The following is a 26,383-nucleotide window of genomic DNA, read 5'->3' on the forward strand; positions in this document are numbered from 1 at the left end:
TAAGTGAAAATGTTGCTCACTGACAGCGCTGTCTAAAAGACGGAGGATTATTTCCACTTGGACATGATGGATGGATGGAGGTCACCAGGGTCAGTCTGGGTTATATAACATGAACATGACCTGAAGTAAGAAGCTAAAAGGGTTTTGTTATACAACCTGGTGATAGTTTAAGATTTGCCGTCAATATCTTTAACAACAGACATGACAGTGGACTCTAAACATCCCACTAATCTGACCACAGCCATTCAGTTGTTACCTCCAAATCTATAACATTAAGCCCCGCCCCCCAAACGATCTGATTGGCCCGTCAGATGTTTGCAGGAGCAGAATCAGTTCCCAACAGAGAGACTCCAGAACAACTTTACTACACTGATAATTTGTGTGATGGAACTTGAATAAAAAACATTACAACTGATTATATTTTAGATGCAAATTAAGGCTTCAAGGACCCTTACCCCCCCCCCCCCCCAAAAAAAAAAACAAGCTGAGACAAGGACAACCGGACAGTTCGCTGCAACAGATACTGTAAGGCAGTAAATCTACTCCTCTGGAGGTATTTGCTCGTCTCAGCAGCAGTCAGTCGGCCTCTGTGACAGCTGATGTCACCTCTCTAAATATAACCCGGGGCTCGTGATGCATACATCTGAATATTATTAGGGGTCCAAAATTCTCCAAGTATTTCTGGTGCCACACAAACAATCATTTGTTTGGCCGCGTGACATTCGCTCTCAGCAGACAAAACATCTGCAGCCGCTGTGATTTACACCAGTTACTGACCTTCTGCAGCTCGTCCCGAGGTCGAACGGCAAAATGTTAATAGGTCGGTAACAGTAAGAAAGTTAAAACAATGATGAAGACCGTTAGCCCCTTTAACCATTTCATTCCTACAACAGGAAATAATATAAAGTACTTTTTGAAATTGAAGTGCTTGTTGGATATTGAACAAAACATTTGGAACATTTCAAACAGTTTCCATTCTTGCTCATTCAAAGTCTAAGGGCTAAAAAGACTAAAACTAACGTGTGAGTCTCTGAATTTCTTCTTTGCATTAGTAAATATATATATTATATAGTTTGTAAAAGTAATGTAGTTGTGTTAGTGAAAATCGAGGATGAAAAGACAACAATTACAAGGTGAACACAGATAAACATGAAAAAATCCACTACATTTGAAGAAATTAATGCATATTTTTAAGATGTCAGTTTAATCTTTTGAATTAGAAAAATGGACACAGTGACAGAGCTAAAGCAGATGACGGGAGGTGCAGAGGTCTCAGAAACTCACAGAGGAAATATGAAACATTTTAAAGGTTCAAGTTTGTTACTGTCAACAAGTTCTACATGTTGAGGACACCAAGAAATATGCAACGAATTCTCTCTGAGCATGTCTGCTCCATGTGGGGTAAACATCAGGTGAGGGACAGAAACATGGAGGTAGTTGAAACAAGTCTTCTTCTTCTTCTGCTGCTGCTTCTTCTTCGTCTTCTTCTTCTACATCTGATTCCACAGCTTCTTCTTCATCATCATCTTGTGCTTCTTCATTTAATTCCACTGCTTTTTGTTCTTCTGCTTCGTCACCTTCTTCTTCTTCTTTTCTTGTTCTTGTTCTTGTTTTTCTTGTTCTTGTTTGTATTCTTATTCATTTATTTCTCGTTGTTGTTCTTCATTTTCTTTGAAGTCGCTTTCTGCGTCTTCATCTGATTCCACAGCTTCTTCTTCTTCTTTTTCTTGTGCTTCGTCATTAGATTTTTCTGCTTTTTGTTCTTCTGCTTTTTGTTCTTCTGCTTTGTCACCTTCTTCTTCTTCATCTACTTCTTCTCTTTCTTCTTCTTGTTCTGCTTCTTCTAGTTCTTCTTATTCATCTACTTCTCGTTGTTCTTCTTCTTTTTCTTTGTAGTCGCCTTCTGCCTTCTGCGGTGCAATCAGCACCGCTTTTTTTGTTGTTGTTGTTGTTGTTCAACTTCTTCTTCACCTACTTCTTGTTCTTGGTCTTTGTCGTCTTCTTCTTCTTTTTCTTTGCCATCTTTTGCCAGAAGGGATGGACATGTGTACAGCAACGCTGGAGTCTCTGAGACGTCTTGGTCATCTTCTTCTACTCAGGGTTGTCAGTAAAGTTGGGGAAAGAAACTTGGATGTTGGTGCTGTACTTACAACAAAACAAAAGAGATGCAAATGCTAACTACCACAGAGCTTGCTCAGTTTGGTCTGGTATGTACTCAGGGAATAGGAGGATTTGTGGCGTCTAAAGAGTCATGAACACAAACAGGAGAAGACAAAGCTAAGTTTAGGAGCATGGTATAGCCGTGGCAGCTTGAGGTCAGATGTAAGGATCCTTGTGAGCTGTTGGAATTTGCCGCCTTCTGCAGGCCTGCTGGTCATGAGCGTCTTTAGACTGAAGGTCTCTCTTCCAGGGCCCCTCCCTCACTCTCTTTCAAAGTCAGCGTCCCCAGCAGGTGATCTGTATATCTGGCGGGACGTCCTGAGCGCCCGCCCCGTGAAAAAGATCTCTGCCGATGGCTTGAACTCTGGCAGAGACGTGTCCAACACTCAGCTCGACAGATATAGCAGCAGCTGGAGAAACAGTGTCCCAAACGGGCGCCGCGGTTTTCAGCCTGTTTGTCTCCGCTCCGTCCAACACGTCCCCGCCGGACAAGATGACAGAACCGGTCCAAATGGAGATAACGGTGGAAGACGAGAGCAACAGCTCAACAGCCAGCTTTGAATATAAGGCCGCTCATCAGGCGGTCAGGGATCGCTGGAAGGCGACGGACGACACCATGTGCCGCCACAGCATGTCCTTCCACCTGCACCACACGCTGAGGAGCGAGTTCTTCGCCAGCTACCTGTACCTGGTGGAGAAGATCCCTCTGGGTAAGCAGGACTCCACCCAGTGAAGAGATGCAGATTTATGATCATTACTGGACCCTTGACTCCCTCTAGGTTTGATCTGTCTGTCTGTCAACCTCAGATTAAAAAGAAACTCCCTTTAAAGCTGCACCCCAGCAACAAACACCTTTATTCACTTTAGTTAAAGTCACATATTTGAGATTTATTGGAGTCGACATTAAATGAATGCACCGTAAAGCTGTACTGAAGAGGAAAGTTTGCAAGATTTACAAGACAAACACAACACAACACTGGAATGACTAACAGAGCTTTATTTTGACAGTGACGTGACTATTAGGCCTGCAACTAATCAAAGATCATTCCTTATTTCAATTAATAAAAAGTTTTCTAATACTACAACTTATGCAGAAACATGGAAAGATATGTGGAAAAATATTGTGTTACTGGCATTTGCAATTTCCATTGGGGAGAATTTCAATTGGCACCAGCAGCCAATCAGAGGTGATCACTTTCTGTCGGCTGCAGGACGGAGGAGTCTCCGTGGGCTGTAAGGAAATAGTGATTTAGAGACTTTTAGTGGGTAAAATGAAATGTCAAAGTGTCTGGAGGCCACACCAACTTCCTGGTGAAAAGTTTATCTGATTCTGCTCTGCTCTGGCAAAGCTCTGCCAGGGCCAATCAGATCGTGTGGGCGGGGCTTAACGTGTTGATGGACATACATCACTCCATTTCCACTGAAAATAAAAATGCTGCTGTGCAGATTGTGAGTTTGAGCCTTTGTTAAAATTCTGGAGCTTTTATATTTTTATGTTTTAAAACACATGCACAAGAAAAAACATACATTTTCAAGGATTATGCTAATAGGTGAAGGGACAAATGTTAGATAATTTAGACTCCGTGTGTTCATGGCAACTTCAAGAGACATATAGACATGTATGACTGCTGTGACAACATTAAGCCCCACCCACAAACAATCTGATTGGCCCGGCAGATCTTTGCAGGAGCAGGTTCAGTTCCCAATGGAGAGACTCCAATTCCTTTGTTATTGTGACTTAATAAGCCTGTAAGAAGCTCCTTGGTGCTTCTTGACAGTTTGATTCCCACCTGATCCTCTCCAGAGTCCATCATGAGACCTGCAGAAACAGGAGCTCTTGACCTGTTTGGCTCAAAGGCGCCGTACTTTTTTACCACAAACCTGATACCTGCTCCATCAACGGTATGGCATGACGGGCATGAAAGCACTGTCAGTCAGTACCATACGTGACTGTCGTTGTCAGATTATTTACCAACAGCCGTGACACCTTTAAAAGGAATTCAATGAAATATATATTTTTACTTTTTTATGTCTTAATATAGTGAACGACAAAAGGAGGGTTCTGAAATCCATCTGCTGGTTTTATATTTAGGTATTCCAAATGGAGGTTAATCCTAGATCATTAAATCAAATGTCTTCTTCTGTTACACGGAAGGTCATCGTCTAATGAGCTGGTCCATTTAAAAGGTGTGAGGAGGATAGACATGGTGGTCGTGGGCTGACACTTCTTGGCAGACGACCGTGTCATCACACTCTTCTGGATCTAGCTCTGTGTTTCTATACTTACCCTTCCTCCTGAGAGCCTCCTGGAAGAGGTCACATGACAAGAAGCGACCCACTCTAGGTGCGCTAATCAAATCTGGAGCAATGACAAGCGTTTCATAACCACTTGTCTGCAGATTCAAGGCTTGATTTGTTTGCTTCTACACCTCGGTTTTATCCAGACGTCCAGGTGCTGAGCGATTCAGGAACCCTTTCTTGGCTCCGTGCCTCGTCCTAATGTTTCTAGCATGGAGGAGGGAGTCCGGCAGGAAATAGATCCCCCCCTCTTAAAGTTTCACCGTGGTGTCATGAATTCTGCCACTGGAGATCTCTGACAAGTGGACGGACATTCCCTCCGCCTTAACCCCCCGAACGCCGGGAGCGTGTCATCTAAGCCTTCGGAAATGTTGCGTTCATTCCCCAGGATTTATTTCAGCTCAGCAGAACAGAGGCAGCGGAAGGTTGGGATAGTTCAGGAAGCCGGTTGATGGGGTTTCTGACACTGATGTAGTGCACTGTCAACAAGAATGCGAACAATAACGGCTATGATGGAGAACTGTTGTGGTTTGGGCTACAGAGAGGTCCCCTGAGGTCTTTGGCTTTTACTACCAGTTAAAAAATTATTTGTGGAAGGAAAACACTGGATTTGAACCAAGAGCTGCACAAAACTTCCTCCGTCTTCATCAGTCTTCTAGTACTGACATAATTCAACATTTCTAATGAGATTATGACGCGTGCAGAGCAGTCTGGTGGCAATAAATTCCACATTAGTTGCCTAGAGTTAATATTTTGCATTGGAAACCAACTTCAGTCACTGTATTGGTTCATTCACACTGACCTGTGGGACAAGTGTAGTGATGTAGAACAGTGATGGTACCCAGAGGATAAATAAGAAATGTACACACAGGATGAAACGAGGCAAAGCAGGCAATGCCAAGATGTGTTAATGTCAACTATGAGGAGCAACTGGAGCAACTGATACGGTTGACAAACCCAAATGTTCACCTGAAGGAAACACCGTCCATCACTTTAGTTCCTACCACCAATCCACCATGCTGATAGCGGGTTTGGAGCGTTGGGTTGAACCCAGATGAAGCACTCCTTCGGTACAGCATCAACATTTTTATATACTGCTAGATTCACTCTATACAAGAGGGTTGCCGTGGTAACCAGAGACTGGAACGTCCACAAGTTTTTGGTTTTTACTTCTACTTAAAATACATCTTGTCAGTCTTTCCATCTTGTTCCAAAATCTGGATCATGTCTCCAAGTCAACAAGCAGCTGTTGATGGTTCTGATCCAGCGGTAGGTAGCGATCCATTAGAGACAGCAGCTGGTACAATATTCTACTGACCACATGATGGCGCTGCTGATTTACAGACACACAAACTGAGATCAGATCTCAAGTGCTGGCTGGGGACGCATGTGGAGACACATTTAGATTAAGACCAGGTGTCGAAACAGGAACTTCCTGCTGTGGAAATGCAAATAAAAAGAGTTGGAGTGACTCAGTATTAGTTCCAGAAACTTTATTTTGGAAAGCACCTGTAATGGTTTTAGCTGGCCATGGTTGGTGCTACAGAACCTGTTCCAGTTCTCTGACTTTGAGCTTGTAAAGTCTGACAAACCATTTTCTGTCCATGTGTCCCGACAGTGAAGCTGTTTCCCGTCACCTGCGAGTACATCAAAGGGGAGAAACAGTTCTACTACAGGGCCCAGAAGTTCTACGAGGACGTCCCGGCCTCTGAGGAGGGCATGATGGGAGATTTCATCGACATATCCAACGTTGATCTGGAAGGTTCCCGACAGTTTCTGAAGAGGTTTGTGGTGAGTCACATTCAGCTGCGCAGCGGATCAAAGGCTGAACCTGAGACGGTAACGTGAGGAGCTCTGGAGCTTCTCCACCATCTCCTCACTTTGCTGACTGCTGTGCTCCGGCGTATCGATTTACACGGGCCTAGCTATCTCCCAACATACATGTCAGAATCTATTCTTGGTGAGGAATTCATCATCCTCACTGTAGAAGAAGAAGTCCTTCTTGTTCCATGTGGCTGCAGACCTCAGCTGAGCTTCTAACAGAAGCACAGACGTTACACCAGCTCCATTAACACTCAGATTAACATTCATCTCATTTTTAGTGTTTAAACCTCCTGAGACCCTGCGTCCTCGTATGGGGACATTCAGTTTTAGCTTTGTGGCAGGTTATTCTGCATTCTGCTTCATTTAGACCTGTTGTCCCCATAAGTAGACACTTTTGTCTGCCAACTAGCAGTAGCAAAATGTCAATACACTAATCGGGGTAAAAACAGTATAGCGGGCATTTCAGCGGATTCATTCTACGGCCGATCACAGGACAAAAGTGTACGAGGTACAAAACCTCATCAAATTTAACGGTTGAAACTTGTTTATTTATGCTTATTAACTTTTCTAGCTTAATATGACACGCAAATCTAACATATTCCATCAATAGTAACAAGCTATAACTTTGCTAATTAGCAAGTACTCGTTTGAGGACGTTGGGACTTTATTGTTTGCAATTCTGTCTTTAAACAGGCATGTTCAGGCATTCGAATTAACAGTTTTGAAAAGTTTTATATGTGAACAATGAAAAAAAGGTGGTTGTTTGCAATTGACTGAATTTGTATTTATTTTTTTACATATCGGTGACTTTATCATAATATTGAGTGAAATAATCCCCGTGTCCACATATGAGGACATTTTTTTTTTCAAAAACTACTTCCCGTTCAAAGATGATGCTTAGTATTTATACTTCTTAGATCCTACTAATCCCAAATACCTTGGATAAAATACATACCAAACAAAAACTTGAGTCTCAGGAGGTTAATCTTTAGAAATATCTGTAATTTAAAATATTTCACTGTGGCGTTTAACTAACCATCAGCTGCACATTCACAGCTCATATAAATATGTGTATGTATCTGCATGCTGGAGAGCTGGAGGGTGTTTTTAGATGTCGGGATAGTCCAAGTGCTAATTCAGGGGAGCATGTTTGGCTCAGAGACTCTGAGGTTATTTAGAGGATCGGTTTTACAGCCGCTCTAATTATAAACCGCTAAGATTGGACGCTTTAAAGGAACTACAGGCGGTTAAGTGGTCGCTGCTCCTAATGTAAACACAACAAAGCCCAGATTTAACACATGCAGCTAACGGCTAACACAATACAGGACACCAAAGACATTAAATGCCAGTTTACTATTATAAGAGTGGAAGCTTCCATGACGCCAGAGTAAAAGACGTGTTAGAGCAGATAACTGGATAAAAGCTGCGATAATCTGAGCTCCAAGTCTGATCTGATCTGATAAATTGTAGGTTGAGCAATTCTCTCTATTTTTATTTTATTCCCCTGAGAGAAGCAGGAGAGTAAACATAATCACACAGTCAACAGTTTCAGGTTTCAGGTCAAATGACTGAGCGTTCACATCCAGACTGTGCAGAACACCTGCATCACAACTGACAAAACTCTTTGCAGGAATGTGATGCATGTTAATAATAAACAGCTCATATTTCCGTCTGGTTGCCTTAACGCCGTGGACATGAATGTTTCTGGAAGTATTTCTGAGCGTTTGCTTTTGTTTGTGAGCATCTAATAACCACAGATTCACTCCTCACCTCCATCAACACTCTGCATATCCTCCTCCACCCAAACGGCTCCAGCTCAAACCTGACATCTCCATCAAAAACAAAAAAAAAACAAAGCGAGTGCAGCAGGAAAAGATTTAGAACACATCCAGATTAAACAGAGCTACATACGCACAGAGCAATGTGGCAGTAATTCACTGCAACCAGGAAGCCTCCGGTAACAGAGCTCCTCGGGGCCCCTTCCTTCATACAATCACAGCGGAGTGGGGCCCCCATGATGCCGACGGGGTTGGAGTGAGGTCAGAATACCAAATGAAAAAGGAAGAAAAACCGGCGTGATTCAAGCGAGGTGACTTTCTGTTCCCTCGTGGTAAAGTTCATTGCTTTGCTGCCCTGAAGGAACTGAGGTCGCCTCGCTGTCGGTACGTTTGAGCGCTGACATCTGGTAACGCAGAGCAGAAAGTATAGAGCCCTGTGTGACTGATAGATATGGTAATAACACACTGCAGGGAAATGACTTTCTAATGTGAAATTTAAACTCTCACACGTTTTCTAATAGACTCTAGATAAACCTCTAACGTTTGTTTTCTACTAACAGGGTCCCGATAAGGCCGGCACACACCGGGCTCTGGACTGTGGTTGTGGCATCGGCCGCGTGACCAAAGGCGTCCTCCTTCCCGTGTTTGAGAAGATGGAGATGGTGGACATGATGGAGCACTTCCTGCTCCACGCTCACGAGGAGTACCTGGGCGACGACGCCGACCGCATCGAGACCTACTACTGCTACAACCTGCAGGAGTTCACGCCGCCCAAAAACAAGTACGACGTCATCTGGATGCAGTGGGTGGCGTGTAAGTACGACCGTGAAGTCACAACTGTTGCTACTGACTAAACTGTTATGTTCATATGTTGCTTTTATCAACATAAATCTACTGGTTTTTAGTCTAAAAACAAAACTTTCCAGATATCTGTGGGTTCTTTGAGGCTAGATAGATTTACTGGTTTAAAAAGTAATATATAAGTAATATATCCCTCCTAATATTTCCTGTTCTTGTTTTTATTAGAGTTTTTGCAGTGCTGCAGGAACTGATATCTTCCACATATATATATTTATGTGTTTTTGCCTTTCTCCTCAGGCCACCTCACAGACAAAGACCTGATGACCTTCCTGATCAGCTGTAAGAAGAGTCTTCGTCCAAACGGCGTCATCATAATGAAGGACAATATGGCGCGGCAGGGCTGCAAGCTGGACCCCATCGACAGCAGCATCAGCCGCCACCTGGACATCATGAAGTGCATCGTCGCCAAGGCCGGCCTGGAGGTGCTGGCGGTGGAGAAGCAGGAAGGCCTCCCCGAGGTCATCATGCCCGTCTGGATGATCGCCATGAAGTAGAAGTGACGTTTTAACAACGATGAGTTTCAGGTTGTTGTTTGTTTCCCTTTGAGAAGAAGAAAAATCCCCGACCTAAATCCGATTTCACATGTTATTCCCGTTCCTTCTTCTTTGATTTGTGATCATGTCTCTGCAAAGTACAACAACACAGTAAGAAATCCTCAAAACGTCATCGGAGGATAAATCTTGGAGCAGCAGCGTGGACGGCGTGATGGCACCCATGGCGATTTTATGGAGACAGGAGCGTTATTCTTTTCTTTTTCTTTTTTCTTTCCTGCTGCTCAACCACAGAAATGAAATAAAGCTTTCAGCGGAACATTAAACATCTACAGAAGCGCTCCGTGTGTCCACAAAGCCAGACTGCAGCTCAGAGTCAACCGACCACCGCCGGGTTCCTCGTCTACACGATCTCTGGATGGCTGGAATAACATGTGCATTCTGATTTACCGGTGGGTTTGTATCCGTTTCTGAGTAAATCAAACACAAAACACATCAAGTAGAACTGGATTTAAAAACCAAGAACTTATCATGCTTAACATGCAATATGTATCTGGATACGTTATCTGGATCATGGCGTTACAGGCCTTTAAATTTAACTTCTAATAAGTGTTCATGTGGCGACTTGATCTCAGTACATGCGTTAGAATCCCCTGCAGCCGAACCAGAACCTGCTGTATATCTGGGAGGCAAGGTGGAACGTGTTCCTGCAGGAGGTCTGGACTACTGACTGAGGAACAAAAGGACGATTGGATGGGATGAGGACCTGGTGGTTGAAGACATCAGATCTTTGCAACTGGACAAAACGTTTGCAAAAAAAAAGGTTTTGTGCAAAAATTAGAACAAATGATCTGAACCTAAAAAAGCTCTGCAAATGTTCAACATCAGTAATGTCTGCAGAGGAAGGAGAAAAGTTACTAGAAGGAAAATAACTAAAGAAATCATTTATCTAGATGTATTTACTAAAGCTAGCATGCTAACCAGCTAGCACGGCCCGTCCTGTAATATCACTCTGTACCAACAGGTGAGTAGCACCTTCAGTTGAGTTTAAAACACAGATAAGAGAACTGGAGGTTTGTTCTTGTTTTCTCTGCCATCACTGTCACATTTGAGGCTGAACAAAAGCTTGAAAGAATCAAACGATGAGAGAATAAAGTGCTGCAGTGACGTTGCAGGAAGTAAAATAACAGAAGTCCGACAAAAAGGTGCAAACCACAAAAGATAATCAAACAGAAGAAACAGAGAAATCTAGAAAAAGATAAAGGGAGTTAAATGGAAGAAACAGAAAGGTAGGAACACTGAGGGATGAACAGCAGCAAGAGATGAAAGAAAACTACGAGACATGAGGGACAGGTGAAACTAAAGAGGGACGGAGACGACAATCACACAGGAAATAAAAGTGATACTACAAAATAAAACAGGAAGCTCAAGGAAACCCAGACAGGATTATAAAACTGATCTAAAGCACCGTTTAGGATCTGATCACATCCTTTAATCATCAGCCAAGATTTGACAAAGAAACGAGTAGAGCTGCTTAAAGAGACGTTAAAGATGGACAAAACGGAAACGGGAAACTTCTATCCATCTTTACGTCCTGTAAACGTCACACAGCCAAAGTGTCCAACCCTCATGGCCTGTTAGGGACAACAGTGTCTTTTGCCAGTTTATTTTTTTTTGGATAACAGAGCAACAAATACAGCAAAAAAACACCATGAAAATAGCACATGTTAATATTTTTTAACATTAATCAGGACCAGAGTTTTTGAACTATACTTTTTATTCTGTTACTTGAAAGACACCTGAATCGGAGTGAATGTGAAAAAGGTCAAGGTTCAGCTTGAATGAGTTTTAATGAGAATTAAATCTGACACTACAAAAAAAACTAAAATCCATCAAAATCAATATTGCTCCTAATCACTGGCGTATCCAAGGCTCTAATAATCCCCCACAAGAAAAATCCACTTTGCATTTAGATTATTGAAAATATTGCCGTCACAAACACTGACATATAGAGGGTTAAAATTTAGAAATTAATCTAACATTTGGTATTTATGAATAGAACTGAAGTTGATTAAAAGATTTATGTAAAAAAAGGTAGAAAGAAATATTAATATCTTCTATTTTTATGGCGTTTTTGAAGAGGACTTAATGTTAACAACACAACGGCTGCACACAAAGCTAAAGCTCAGCTACTTCCATCCACACCAGTTTCCTTCAGTTTGTCTCAGTTTTTATTTTATTTGTTATGCATGAGTATCCAGACACAGTTTGCATGTTAACATGAAGTCACTGCCTCAGGCACTTTCAGTCTGTTCAGGTGTAAATATTTCTGCTTCAATGTAAGTTTGTGTTTTATACTTTTGCTTGTAATATTGCACATTAATAGACATTTTTACACCCTGTCCGTGTGGTTCGTACAGTTCTTATGTGCTGTTGTACGTCCTGACTGTATGTTGTTTTTAAAAAAAGAAAAAAACAAAAAGAAGTCAAACCCAGAGAAAGCATCTGGACGTAGTTTTATGATTTTTAAAACGCTCAAACATTCAAAACAAACGCCGATAGGATTAAAGATGGGTAATCACGCTGGCTATTACAATCACAGCAGGAACATAAATGCCGAGCAATTTTCTTTAAATATTCTTTCAGTGCAGCCTCTACACCCCCGACAGCTACCCGGCCCTGCAGCCCCCCCCCCCCCCCCCCCCCCCAAATAACTCACGAGATAATTGAGATCCTCTCAAATGGTTATGGTAACTCTCCTAAGTATTATTATTATTATTTTTTCAGACTAACAGTAGAAGCGGCGCATTGTTTCGGGTTAATGGCTTTCAGCTGGGGGCCCCGAGGTGGATGTGGGGGCTGATTATTTCCTGGTTTTGACAGACAGCGCCTGTTTTCATATCTGCCCGGGCCTCGTTTCAGGCCTGTCAGATGCTGTCTGCATAAAACACGTCCAGGAGTCGGCTCAAATATTCTGCGTTTGCGTGCGTGAGCGGAGTCGATCCTCCCTGAGCTTCTTATGAAAGGAGAGTTTGTCAGGGAGGGGGCCGGCGGTGAGAAGCTCCAGCAGCATCAAAGCGTTGTAGGCGCGATTGCGTGAGATGATCTCTGCAGAGTCAGAATGACTCTATTAAGACGTGAATAGACCAAACACATTTTCCACATCCTGTATGAATTAAAGATCCAAATGCCCCCGAAAGTTAAACTCTTTTTTTTTCTTCTTCTTCTTCTCTGCTCCAGCAAATCGCAGCCAAATGTGCTGTCACCTTTTCAGGAGCGGTTAGCATCGCTGACAGTCAAAGCTATCGTTTCTAATCCTGCTCAAACGTCCTCTGCAGCCGCTCGGCAGCCGCTTGAATACATTAGCCGCCGGGCTAACGCTAACTTGTGGAGTCACGGCAGCAGAGATTCAGGTTTGGAGTCCAGGCCGAGAGCATCAGAGACGGGACTGACCCAAGGTGACCGGTCCACATATCATCATCCACTCATAGAAGACATTAACATATCTATGTATTTATTAATTCTTTCCATATTTGCCTTTAGATCGTTTACAACAACTTCTGCAGTGACATGTTTAGTCAATGGTACAACATTTTAAACTAATACGGAGCAGGTACAAATTAAAACATTTTAGTTCTTTGCACCAACATTTAAAATAAATTAGATGCATGTAACCTTCGCTCTCTGTTTTTGTGAGGCGTTGAGTTGAATTTGGAGCTACGACATGCTAAATAGCTGTGACATTTCTGAGTAGAAACACAATGAGAGCAAACAACAAAAGGAATGCTTCCAGAAACTGTGATAAGGCCAGGACTAACTTCTAGTTCAAAACTTTATGGCCCCATTCAGACCTTCTATGTGTCCCCAGCCAGCACTTGAGATCTGATCTCAGTGTGTGTGTCTGTAAATCAGCAGCGCCATCATGTGGTCAGTAGAATATTGTACCAGCTGCTGTCTCTAATGGATCTCTACCTACCGCTGGATCAGAACCATCAACAGCTGCTTGTTGACTTGGAGACATGATCCAGATGTTGGAACCAGATGGAAAGACTCTCACATGTTAAGATCTGATTTATTCTAGAGACAAAGACTCAGATTAGACCTGAACCCTGGAAGCTTCATCCTCAGAGGAACCAGGTCTCTGATGAGGGAAGGAGGGAAGGAAGGAAGGAGACAAGAAATTAAACAAGGAAGGAAGAAGGGAATATGAATGGAGGAAAAGAAGGAAGAAAGGAAATGGAAGGAACGAGAGAAAGAAGGAAGAACAGAGGGAAGTAGGGAGGGAAAGAAAGAAGGAAGGAAGGTAGGAAGGAAAAAAGGAAAGGAGGAAGAAGGGAAGGAAAGAGGTAAGGAATGTAAGGAAGGAAGGAAATAAGGACACAAGGAAGGAAGGACTGAGGGAAGTAGGGAGGGAAAGAAAGATGTAATGATGGAAGAAAGGAAGGAAGGAAGAAGGTAAGAAAGGAAAGAAGAGAGGATGGAAGGAGGAAACAAGGAAGGAAGAAAGGAAAGAATGAAGGAAGGAAGGAAGCACATGCTGATACGTTATTAATGACACTCATCCTCCTGGACACATGTGACCAGATCATTTGGTCTGATGACATTAATAGTATTTAGTTTAGTTCCATCTCTTTTTATCATCTTTTCAGTTACTTGTGTTTCTGTATTTTCTGGCGTTGTATTTGCAGATCATGTTTTTGTTTTCTCAAGTCGTCGTGCTTTAAACTCTTTTTCCTGGGAGGTGAACGTGAGTCTACAGCCGACGACTGACTCAGAAATACAGCTTGTGTTGTTTTATTATAGTGTGTAATAACCACAGTGGCCTCTAGGGGGTGCTAACACTTGACATGTTTGACCTTTTAGTCTGCGCGGTGTAGATGCTGAACTACAACTTCCTGTTTCCTGTGAAGACGGTGAAGCAGCAGAGAGCGGAGGTATAGGCTCAGACCGTCCGTCGGAGCTTTCCTCCAGAACAAACGGAGAATCTGAGGAATCTGAGACAAACCTCCGTCCATCCGTCCGTCTGTCAGTCAGTCAGTCAGTCAGTCAGTCAGTCAGTCAGTCAGTCGGCATCGTGAACTGAGTCGGTTCCAACGAGACAGAGAAGACTGAGCTGAACCTCGTCTCTCCTCCTTTCTCTGGGACAACTCAGACTGGAGGAATGTTCTTTCTCTTCATTGCCAGTTCTCATAGTAAATCAAGTCACTGAAAAAAATAGACCTGATGATTTTTTTGTGCTGATTTTTCTTTGGCTGTCTGTTCGGAGTCTTAACTCTCCCAGCATGTCGTCGAAGGTCTGATGATTTTTTTGATTTTTTTATTGTCTTGCTCAGCTTTACTCAGCTGAAAGGGTAGGGATTAGTTACACAGACTTTTTATTGGGCCTGAACTTGTCGTATTTCATCCAGCGATGTGGCTTTGGAGCCCGGATCAGGTGCTGCTGACTGTAAGGGTTTTACAAAACGATGACGAATGACGACATCCTGATGGCCTCAAAACTCCCAGAGTCTGTCCGAGCTTCTGACTAACGCACCCCGAGGTTCTAAACCTGCAAAAGAAACATTTCTCTTCCAGGCTGAGCAGCGTTTGACGGAAAGATTTGCTCGTAACTGTAAATGAGTAAATGAGAAGGAATCTGTATAAGGTGTGGAGCTCGTGTGATTCACTGTGACCAGTTTGTTCTTGGCTCGGACCCCGGGGTCAACACTGGAGCAACGTTTCTGCAAATGTTTTCTAAACTTATGTCACGACACGACATCAGCTCTGGTCTTTGATTGGGCTGTGGGGTGTTGGGCACCGAAGGTTAAAATGGAGGATGCTTTAAAAGACACTAAAGGAAAGTGGGAAACGGGAGCGTTCACTGAAGATGGAGCCTCTTTAAGATGGATCACATTAAATCAAATTAAAATACAAACCGAGTTAAGATAAAGAAAGGTGAGACAGGACGATACGATACGATACGATACGATACGATACGATACGACAAGGCAAGACAAGACAAGACAAGACAAGACAAGACAAGACAATGTGAGATGAGATGAGATGATACGATACGCGATACGATGAGCTAAGTTATGAGACGATAAGCTAAGACGATGCGTTACGATACTAGACGAGACGAAACAAGACGATACGATAAGCTAAGATGATTTATGATACGCAATATGATACGAGAAAGAAGCAATACGATAAGATGATACGATAAGCTAAGTTATGAGACGTTAAGCTGAGACGAAACGTTGCGATACTAGACAAGACAAGATGCGATGCGATAAGCTATGACGATACGTTACGTTACGTTACGTTACGACTAAACAAGACGGGCGAGATCCAATACGATACAACAGGTATTACAGTGACATAGCAAAACAGTCCAAAAATACAAGTTAGATAATAAATAGAATAAGGTAAGATAAAAAACTATTTAAGACTAAAATATGTTCAAAAGATATTTACAGACTGGATCAGGTTTAAGTGACGACTTCTACTAATAATTATAGAGTTGGTGAAACAACGACCAAAGTTAAATAAAAGGTTGAAGTAGGTTCATGAATAACGACAAACTCCAGTGTTGCACCAAGAATGACCCGAGTCTGAAAACAGAGATACTGGTTTTGCACTTGAGAAACAAAATAAATGAAACAGAATAACACAGGATGAAGTAATCCAATGATGAATAGATACAGACAGATGTATTGTCCAGAGTGCTCGCGTGTTGTTTAAGGTTCGAGTTAAATGATGAAAAGTGATGGAAACAGGACCATGTGTGTTTGTGGTGATTGTGTATACATTCATTCAGCGTCGTTTGCAACAACAAACACCTCATTTCATTGCTCTGACTGAGGCTTTAAGAGCAGCACCACCCAATTACATTTACCCTCGGTACATGGAGCCGCTGTCGGGGCCCGGCGCTCTGGGGCCCGGCACTCTGGGCTTGCCCTTGGAAGCTCCGTCCTTCGGGTGCTGGTTTCAATTCCACAACCTTCCAGCTCACCGGCGTAATGAGTCGAAATGGCTCGCACATGCACGCATCCATGCCCCGGCCAATCATTTCTCCACCGAGCCAATTTACTCGCCATGATTAAATCTTTTTTTCCAGCGTGAGTCAGAGCAGAGGCGAGGCTCGGAGAGCGTTGTGAGTCTTCGGGGAGTCAAGTGTGTGTGTTTGGATGTGATGAGCATCAGAGGTGGAAAGAAACTTGATATTTTCATTTTGAATAACTTTGTCTTTTCCACGACACCGCAGAGGAAAGTCGCTTTACTTCTTCCTTCATTTCTCCTACTTCTTTCCACATTGTCTCTTGAAACTTTTGAATATTCATCCCGTTTCATTTCCATCAATCATTCTTTCTTTAGTTTCTTTCACGTCTTCCCTCTGATTCCTCGACTGATCCAAACAGTTTCAACGTTAAATTCCTGCTTCTGACTTTGAAGCTGTGTCAGACAGTTCATGAACCATTTTAAGAACCTGTTGGCATCTGGTTCGTTTTACTGTTCCTCACATTTACCCCTGGCGAGCTGGGGTCGTAACATAAACTAGGGGGGCTTGTCCCGAATACCAAAGGATCCTTTCTCCTTATCAGGTTCCTGATTATTGTGAACGAATATACAAGTGATAAAAAAGAGAAGCGATGGCAAACAGAAGGAGAACTGTACTGGAGCTGAAGAAGAAGAACAAAAACCAAGTTCCTTCAAGAACAGATGCATTAAACCTGATGGATCTAGGTGTATTCTGATTCTTCTTCTTCTTCAGACTCTTCTTGTTCTTTTTCTTTTTCTTCTTCTTCTGACTCTTCTTATTATTATTTTCTTCTTCTTGTTCTTCCTTTTCTTCTTCTTCTTCTTTGATTTCTGGCAGCTTTGCCGCTAGCCAACTGCTGCTAAAACCAAAAAAGAAGACGTTTTGATGCATATTTTTGGTTTATAGCAAAGATCAGGCCCTGGAGAAGCCTGATACAGATCCGATCGTCCCATTTTCTTTTTTACATGTTTATATCAATGAATATATTCGTTGTGAGTGAGATGCAATGTATTCCTCAGAAACAGGCCTCACCTCTGGAGCCATTAGCTGCCCCAGTAAATCTGCTGGGACCCGAGAACGTCGGCCGTTCACCGGCAGGTATTTCCTGTCTCTTGATCTCAGGAGGCAAAGCTCTTTTTTTTTTTTTTTTGCCAGTAGGCATTCAGTCTTCATAATAAGTTGCGGTTTGATGCCAACAGTTTATTATTGAGTTTCGTTCTGAGGAGCTGAGTTTGTGTTTGAATGTCACCAGCTCTTCTAACGGGATGATTTTATGAAACTCTACAGCCAGCATCTTTCATTATCTAAAGTCAGTCATTCTAACACAATTCCTGGAGTGTAAGTAGAGTATGACACAACTGTAGTAAATCAAAACACTTGCTCGCAGCTGCAGTCTGCTGCAGTGCAAAAGAAGCCACTTTTATGACGATAAAGATCTCCAACTTAAATTTCTTGTTCTGCTGTTGGCAGGAGAAGAGATGTTTGTCTCAGGAGTTGGTGGAGACCAAAGCAGAGCTCAAAGAGACTGATCAAATCATTTCCATTCATCAGGTGTAAGGTTTTAGCAGGAGACAAAGACACAAACCCAACAAGTTCACTTTAATGTGACTGACTATGAGTCAGTACAGGTGATCCAAACATGGTGTGGATGTTACTTAGACATGTAGCACCCACCTAGACCAGACCAGACACCCCCACCCCATAGCAATGACACTCCTTGATGGCAGCAGCCATCCCCAGCAGGATGCAGACTGTTTTATTTTGTTAAGTTCTTCCTTGGTTTCCTGTTCAGTGTTGCTCACTGAGTTTTCTCCTCTTTGATTGGTGCATTGGTTTCTCCTTGTGGCTCCGCCCTGATTAGTCTCACCTGTGTCTCATCACCACTCTGTGTATATATAGCTCTGCCTTTCCCTTTGTTCTCTGTCACGTCGTACTTGTCACCCTGCTGTTTTCATGTCTCCTGGTGGTTTTTGTCTCTTCATGTTTGGGTCACCTGCCATCTCTGCATCGCCTTCTGTTATTTGCTTCTTTTCATTAAATATATTTTGTGCCACTTCCTGCCCCAGCCCCGCTCTGTCCTGCACTTGGGTCCTACCCCACTACCTGCAAACCTTGACACCTACGCAATATTAGGAAGGTGGTCATAATGATATGCCTGATCGGTGTATGTCTGGACATTTTAGGAACTTATTTCATTCAACCTCCACTGTATAAGTCCATCCAAAGAGCCCTCAGACATAATTTATAAAAACTGGACTAAAAGTCAACGCGTCCTGGTTGTGTTCACACCTCTACTTAAAACTGGCCACTTGTGATCAGATTAATATCAATATAAACATCTGGATGATTTCTTGGTCCCTGTTAATCTCTTTTCTTTAGACAGCCATGATTCATGTATCTGCCTCTGTCAGGGTTAAGGTGGCTAGGACGTGGGAGCTTTCTTGTCACGGTTACAGACCTCTAATTGGTTAAGCTTGTCATTAAGTTGTAATGACATGACTCTACCTCCTTATTTCCTTGTTCAACGCAGACGTTTTCGTCCTGACGTCCACAAGAGGTCGCTTCTCATATAAACTCAAAGTCAGGTTGCGTGGAGGACAGCGCTGATGTTCTTAATGCAGTTACACAACCAGCGAGACAGAGAAAAGAGACAGTGAACGCCTCTTCGGTCTGAAATGCCTCCCGCTTCTCTTCCTCCCACGCAGGAAAGAGCTGCAGCATCTTTGGGCTCCTTGTGTGTGTTTTCTATTTTTTTATTTTCTTTCCTCAACCTCAAGCAGCGCGTTTGCATTTTGAGGAAAACAGGATGTGAACTTTAAAGACCACACCGACAGAGTTTATGATGCAGGGAGACATTGTTCGGTCGTGTTCCTGGGCTTGTATACAAGGGGAACATTGAAACACCCCGGCGGTTCAGACGTGAGGGAGGAGGAGGAGAGGGGGGGCTTTATTGGACTCACATGGGCGACGTTTTTAGTCAAAGCTAATAGTAATTTGTGCCTCATATGGGCTCGAGCGTCTCCAGCGAGGGAGGATGGTTGAAATAATAGCTGCAATAAGTGACGCAGGTTGTGGAGCTTGTGTTCAAAATATGTTTCTTAAAACAGTCACAACAGGTTTGTTCATTTTTGTTTGATGGAGAATTGAGAAAGAAATGCACTGCTGTCTGCTAAAGTGAAGGGAATCATTTAAAACTCTCTGGAAAAGTTCATTCAACACCTCAGAAATGCAAACAAAACATAAACAAGCAGAAGTTGTGTAAAAGAAATAATACATGGAAGAACTACACCTAGAGAGTCTTATGATAGCAGGTAGCACACTATTCTGCAGCTGCACCTTTTCTATTGATGATAAACAGTTAGTCTATTCAGTCGACACATCCGGCAGTAACATGCACTTGGTGTTTTGTCCGCCCGGCGACTAAATCCAACCTTTGCTTTGTTTTAACTCCGTGTTTGGTCTCTGCCAAACTCCCCAGAGGGAAATATCTGGTAAATACCTCGAGCATCTGCCGGCTGCTTCTGAAAACAACTCTTCTGTTGGCGCTGAGACTGAACAAAAACAATAAAGTTGAGGGAAAGTGCAGTCAGGTGTTGATTCTCTGTGGGTTTTTGGGAACTTTAATTTACCCAAGAATTCATGTCCAGGATGTGATTTGTGTTTTCCTAAAGCAGCTGAGAAGATAATTGATAAAAAAATACAACTAAATGTTCATTGATTGTGTTCTATGCCCACTTTACCTTCAACGTTAGACTAGTTACACAAAGACACACTTGTGTGACACAACTAAATGTTTAACCTATACATAATCCTTTATTTAACAACTTCATTGTTGGATTCACAGTGTTTCCTCATCTGTTCTTCTGCCTTCACACGGTCATTGCACTGAGGATGTTGCGAGCAACAAGTGATAAGGGACCTATAGCACTCACATCACCATGGTAACCACATACCAAGATTATCTGTATAAAAGCTGTGTGTGTAGGGGAGACAGCCAGAGGAGCTTCTCTCCAGAGAGAACCTGTAATTAGTCTCTTTGTGAATCGCTGATTAAAGAAAACTTTTTGACTTATGACCAGAATCTCTCGAAGTTCTAGAAGTGTGATAGTGGCCCTGGACAACAACACCTGGACTTCATTGTCCACCGACTGTGAAACAACTTGTTTGCAGCTGCAGGCGTTTACAGTTGTTACTCAGATACATGTAATACCTGGCTCTGCTTGGTTACTCTGGCTTGAACGGGCTCTGCTGTGGTTCTTTCTCTTTGTCTGCATCTTCCTCACTGGTGCGTTTGTCGGCTTGTTTCGTTGTCTCCTTCCTCTCTGGCCTTCAGCGTCTCATAAGGTCGTCTACATCTGGTGTTGAGAGGTTTGTAAAGGCTCCTTCTGAGTCTGCAATCGATGATGTTTCTGTGGTCTCACTGACACACTGCTGAGGAACGTTCTTGATGAATCAGCTGCCTGAAAGTTCCTGAAACGTCTGTCCTTGGATCCCTGAGGAACTGTTCCTCCAAAGGTTCTTGGTCCCAGAGGAAAGTTCCTTGAGGCCAGAGGTTGTAGTCTTTGCTGGATATGTTCCTGTTGGTGCATCGTGTGCACTTTGCATCACTTTGTGTCCTCTTCAGGTTTTTTTGTTTTGATGCAAAGGAAGGAAAGTTCCAAATTTAAACAATTCAGTCTCTGATTTATCACATCCTTCAATCTGCATCCATCCATCCATTTATTAATCATTGTCCAGTGCTCCGAGATCAGATCGTGGTGGCAACAAGCTAAGTAGGAAATTCCAGTTCTTCCTGGGGGATCCCTCGGCGTTCCCACGTCAGTCGATACATATAAATAATCCCTCCAGTGAATTCTGAGCTCCTCATCCTTATCTTGAAGGCTAAGTCCAGTCACACCACAGAGGAACCTCATGTCAGCAGCTTGTAATGTCATTCTTTAGGTCGCTACCCAAAGTTCATGACCGTAGCTGAGGGTTAGAACGTAGATCGACCAATAAATCAACAGCATTACCTTAAAGTTCAGGTCCTGCTGCCACATCAGACCGCCTCAACATCTCCAGCTCCAGTGTGGCATCGAGCTTGAAAAGCAACCCGAGAAACTCCTTCTTCTTGTGTTGATCCATCTCCTGTAGGAGAAGACATCAAGACATCAAGGTACACTGAAGTCCTTTACTCCATCAAACGAATTAATTCACCTGCCAAAATCTTTAAAGGCTCTAAACTGGGACCTGTTCATGCAAATAAACCTCAGCATCATGTGGTCAGTAGAATATTGTACCAGCTGCTGTCTCTAATGGATCTCTACCTACCGCTGGATCAGAACCATCAACAGCTGCTTGTTGACTTGGAGACATGATCCAGATTTTGGAACAAGATGGAAACTCAAAGCAAAGTTTTTAAATGTTTACTGTGTGAGAGCGCTAATATTCCTGCAGATGAATTCTCCAGGAGGTTGGTGAAAGCTTGGTCTGGGTCTGTATCTGTGCTGAGACTCTGTCACACTTACAGTCTCAATCATCGCAGTATTTACGGTGTGAGGAAATTTGCTGCCATGTGTACAGGAGCCAAGACTTTAACCTGAACCTGATGTGAGCTGAGTGATGCTGACCTGAGATGGCAGCTCGCAGCTCGAAAAACTGTGTGAAATCCACCGCTAACCCTGGGCCCTCTCTGATGTTAGCAAGGCGGTGGGGGGCGAGAGGGAGAGGGGACGGAGGGTGAGGGTGGCGTGGGGGCGGCGGCACAGCAATCCTACTAATTTGAAGCAAGTTGGGAGATTTTATGAACTAAGCTGTGAAATATGACTTTAATAATGGTTGCAAATGGCAGCGCCGGCGTCTGGGAGCATGGGAGGGAGAGGAATAAAAGTGTGGAAAATGAAGAATTCCTACGCTGGGATCAACGCCGCCGCCTCCCTCTGCCTCCGTCGCCACCCTGGCAAAGCCTAATGAAATGTGAAAATACTTGTGGGCGCGGCGGCCGCGGGGCTCAGCGAAATCCAGCTCCATAAACTGATGATTAAATCGATGTCCCCGTGGCGGGGGCTTAGCAAAAAGACGCTCCACTTTTCATTCGGTGGCTTCGGGGCGAAGCTTCGGCCTCAGAGAAGAGCAGCAGTCTGACGAGAGGTTTAACGGCTAACGTGGTGCGATTTAACGGGACGACTGCGGCACCACCTCCTGACCTGAGGTTGGAGTTTTAAAACCTCAGACTCGATGTTTTTACAGCTCTATCCAGCTAAATATAGAAAGTGTGAAACAAAAATGAAAATGATGATTCCGCAAAGTTGCGCTAACAAGCTTTTAATCAAGCCCGGTTTAAACGCTGCAGTAATGTGGGGGCATTTATCAACATTACAGTCGACACCTCCCTGACAACATGGAGGAGCACATGTTGGGAAAGTCCCTCTGTTTTTTGGGTTCAGCCTCACGATCCTCCTCTTCCTGTGGACGGGCTCTCTGTCTGTGTACACAAACACATGATGCCTGCCACATTTGGTTCTGGATTGAAAACACGCTCACATTTCCCTGAGAGAAATGAGGATTTAACGACCGCACCGCCACGGGCTGCCCGGCCCGGTCCAGCGAGCGATCCTGGGAAAGAGTTAAAGGGATGTTGTTCATTGTCACATGACATTAGGAGCCCTGATAGAGACTCCTCCCCCCCATCCAGCCCCATACGCCCCCCCCCCCCCCCCCCCCCCCCCCCAGCCCCCTGAACGCACATCTTGCCTGCAGATGTGGCGAAACCGCAAACACTTCAAAGCGCCTCCCTTCAGACCAACAGCGTACCCTGACGCCAACTGTAAATGTCCTGGACACAGTGCATGGAAAATATTAAACCCCCTAACTCGCTATGAACAGCCGGGCTCAACCAGGCGGGTGGGGCGGGGACGGGGGCGGAGAAGGGAGGGGGGCAGACATCTAAAAAAGGCCTCCTAAAAAACACTTAATGACTCATCATTCTGCTGCACAACAACAAGGGAGAGTCATCTCTGTCTGTCTGTCTGTCTGTCTGTCTGTCTGTCAGGAACATGTGCCGTCCAATCACTGCTGTGTCAGAAGCTAACACCTAGCATGTCATCAAAACATTGGTAGAGACAGAAAAGGGCGTTCCTCCGTCACCATCGTTGCTCTGATTGCGTTGGAGCGTCTCAAGGCCTTTCCTCGGGGCAGATAATGACGTAATTGCCCCCCGGGCCCCTAAACAGCTCCATCACACTCGCCCACAGACTTAAAGAAAACCTGTTTTTGCAGAGTTTTTCTCTTCTCTTCTTTTCTTTTCGCTCATTATTCTTATTGGTTGTGATAACATTTCACACGGCACCCTTAATTACAGAGGAACACGAGGACGGAGCTTTACGACGTCCACGCCGATCAGAAGTCCAATTTAACACAATTATGTCACGGCGCTGATTAAAGATCAAACGCTTGCTGGACTCTCAGGATATTAGCCAACGCTGTCGGCTGTAAAACGGGTCCGGTTTCAGGGTAATTGTTCAGCTCTGGCTCATGAAACCATCAGAGGTTGAGTTATAGACAACTCGCATAACAGCTGCTGATGTTGCACCGTGATCTTAGATTAGATTAGAAAGATTTTATTGTCATTATTCAACAATAATCCCAACGTGTGAACCCCAGTTAAATGAAACACATTAAAACCAAATGGACACTTAAAACATCCATTCTGATAAAAAAACAAAACAGCAGGAATAAGGTCAGATAAGGTGCAGAAATAATAATTAGATAAAGAGCATTAATAACTGTGCTGTTAAATTGAATTAAATTAGATAGACAATCATAGCTGCATTAACAACATAAAGATGTTCCTTAATCCTCATTTTATGTTTTTTATCATCCTGTATCTGCTCAGTGTCGTAGTGGAGCACTGATGTTAAAACATCGTAGGTTAAATTATACAGAGTTAGAAAAGATTTGGAGAACGGTCGACAGCTTTTTAAAATTTGCACAGATGCTGAAGTTGCACGAAACGATACGATTAAATTTAATACAATACAATATGATACAACGCAACATGATGCAATACGATACAATTAAATTATATTATATTAAATTAGATTTTATTGTTGTTGTACAAACATATTCTGTTGTTGAATCTCAGATAAAATAAGACACATTAAAAAAACAACCAGCTTTTAAAAACTGGCCACCTAAAATGTCTCCAAGGTGTCCAGTTGCATTTTTTTAAATTTATTATTATTTTATTATTATTATGTCATATAATTTTATGTATATTCATTTTCTTTAGTGCAAAGCCAACCTGTGTTCTGTTTCAACATTGTGGAAAATGTAAAAAAATAAAAGTAATTGCAAACATTTAAAATAACTCGGCTGGAAAAGGACAAAGTTTCTCCTCAGTCGGTTTGTTTTTATCGTCCTACATCTGCCTGGTTCTGGAGCACTGATGTTTCACCGTAGGTTAGTCTATGTCTGCTTGATGCTGATGTAGAATCACTAGTGAACGTTGCACAACGTCTGAGTTTGTGTCTCTGGAATCATCTGGAGAAGCACATGTGCTGCCTGGCATGCTCGTATACTCATCATACGTGGGCTCGCGTGCCTCTGCAGACTCCTCCACGCTGTGTGATCACGCAGATAGATCAACGCCGCCTCGGCCCAGTCGCTCGCTGCCGTTTCTCATGGAAGATGAAATGTGCAGCTCGCCATCCCGGAGGGGGCTGCTGGGAAAAAGAATGAAGTTGAGTTGGGGAGGGGAGGGGGGGCATGGCAACGTCTCCTCTGATTCCACATCCCGGGGAACTTTGACCTCCAGCAGAGAAACCAAAATAAAAATCCCCTTCTCTCCGCCAAGCCAGCACAACAGGAAGATGGGGTCGTGGAGGGGAGGTGGAGGGAGGGGAGAACAATGAAGCCTCTCTGTTTGGCTCCAGATGGGTGATTTCTGACAGCTCCAAGCTTTTGTTCTGTTCCAATAAGGGGGCACTGCTGTGCTTTTGCGAAGTTGCCAGACATTGTAGGTTTAATATCACGGACAGAGAGGAGGATCCACCGCCGCCGCCGCCGCCACCGCTGAGGAGATGTGGTGAGGAACAAACTGCCACCAGTGTGATGTATTACCACTCTGCTGTGGCTTTACCCCGGGCAACAAACACACAACCCTCACACACAACAGTGCATTCGGTTCAGGAGCAGCTCATTACAGGCAGGTACAGGCAGTGGATCACCAGAGACATAAATACGTCCTGTCACAAGTTAAACGCTACGCGTGACTGCGTCAGATTTGGAGTTGATGTCGTTCAGAACATTTGTCATAAGAGACATAAGGAAATAGTCTCCTTTCAGTTCTCATCAGAATCAGAGTCTGGTATCACTACATCTGGATTTCATCATGAGGCAGAGAAACACAAAAACCCTGGACAGTCCTCCAACCAATCACAGACATTTAAACTAACTCAGATGATGTGTATGACTACTGTTACTCTTCTGTCCATCACCACATTAAGCCCCGCCCCCAAACAATCTGATTGGTCCAGCAGATCTTTGCAGGAGCAGAATCAGCTCCCAATGGAGAGACTCCAGATAAACTTGACACCAGCAGCAAATGTACAGGAGGTGCAGTTGCTCTGGCTTTGATCACTTCCTGATTTCCCAAACTACAACAGACTGAGGTCGTGATAACAGAGCGATTAGAAACAATAGAGGTGTTAAAAGGAATTTACATAAAATGTTTTGCCCCAAAAATTATTTCTAAAAAATATTTTTAAAAATCTCAAAAAGTTGAGAATGTCTAAAAATCAACACGAGCTACATCTGTGCATCTGATGACGTCTATGACTACTGTTACTCTTCTGTCTATCACCACATTAAGCCCCGCCCCCAAACAATCTGATTGGTCCGTCAGATCTTTGCAACGGAGAGAGAATCCAGATAAACTTAAGACCTTCCTTTTTGATTAAGCTTATAGTTAG

At 43.4% G+C, this 26,383-nt stretch overlaps 1 protein-coding gene across 1 annotated transcript; it reads left to right on the forward strand.

Moving 5' to 3' along the window:
• Positions 1-2,587: 2,587 nt before the first annotated feature.
• ntmt2 (N-terminal Xaa-Pro-Lys N-methyltransferase) lies at positions 2,588-9,427 on the forward strand. Its single transcript, XM_084549160.1, has 4 exons — positions 2,588-2,870; positions 6,077-6,249; positions 8,621-8,873; positions 9,159-9,427. Exons 1-4 carry the CDS (start codon positions 2,654-2,656, stop codon positions 9,413-9,415), a joined length of 900 nt encoding a protein of 299 aa, XP_084405286.1. The 5' UTR covers positions 2,588-2,653; the 3' UTR covers positions 9,416-9,427.
• Positions 9,428-26,383: the final 16,956 nt, after the last annotated feature.

This window comes from Chelon labrosus, assembly GCF_963514085.1.
Source record: "Chelon labrosus genome assembly, chromosome: 7".
NCBI lineage: Eukaryota > Metazoa > Chordata > Actinopteri > Mugiliformes > Mugilidae > Chelon > Chelon labrosus.

What these genes read in the sequence shown, in the direction of transcription:
- ntmt2 (XM_084549160.1), top strand. Translation starts at nt 2,654, where the DNA reads ATGACAGAACCGGTCCAAATGGAGATAACGGTGGAAGACGAGAGCAAC. An exon ending in AGTTTCTGAAGAGGTTTGTG is followed by an intron (nt 6,250 to 8,620) that starts GTGAGTCACATT and finishes TTCTACTAACAG; the next exon opens with GGTCCCGATAAGGCCGGCAC. An exon ending in CTGGATGCAGTGGGTGGCGT is followed by an intron (nt 8,874 to 9,158) that starts GTAAGTACGACC and finishes CTTTCTCCTCAG; the next exon opens with GCCACCTCACAGACAAAGAC.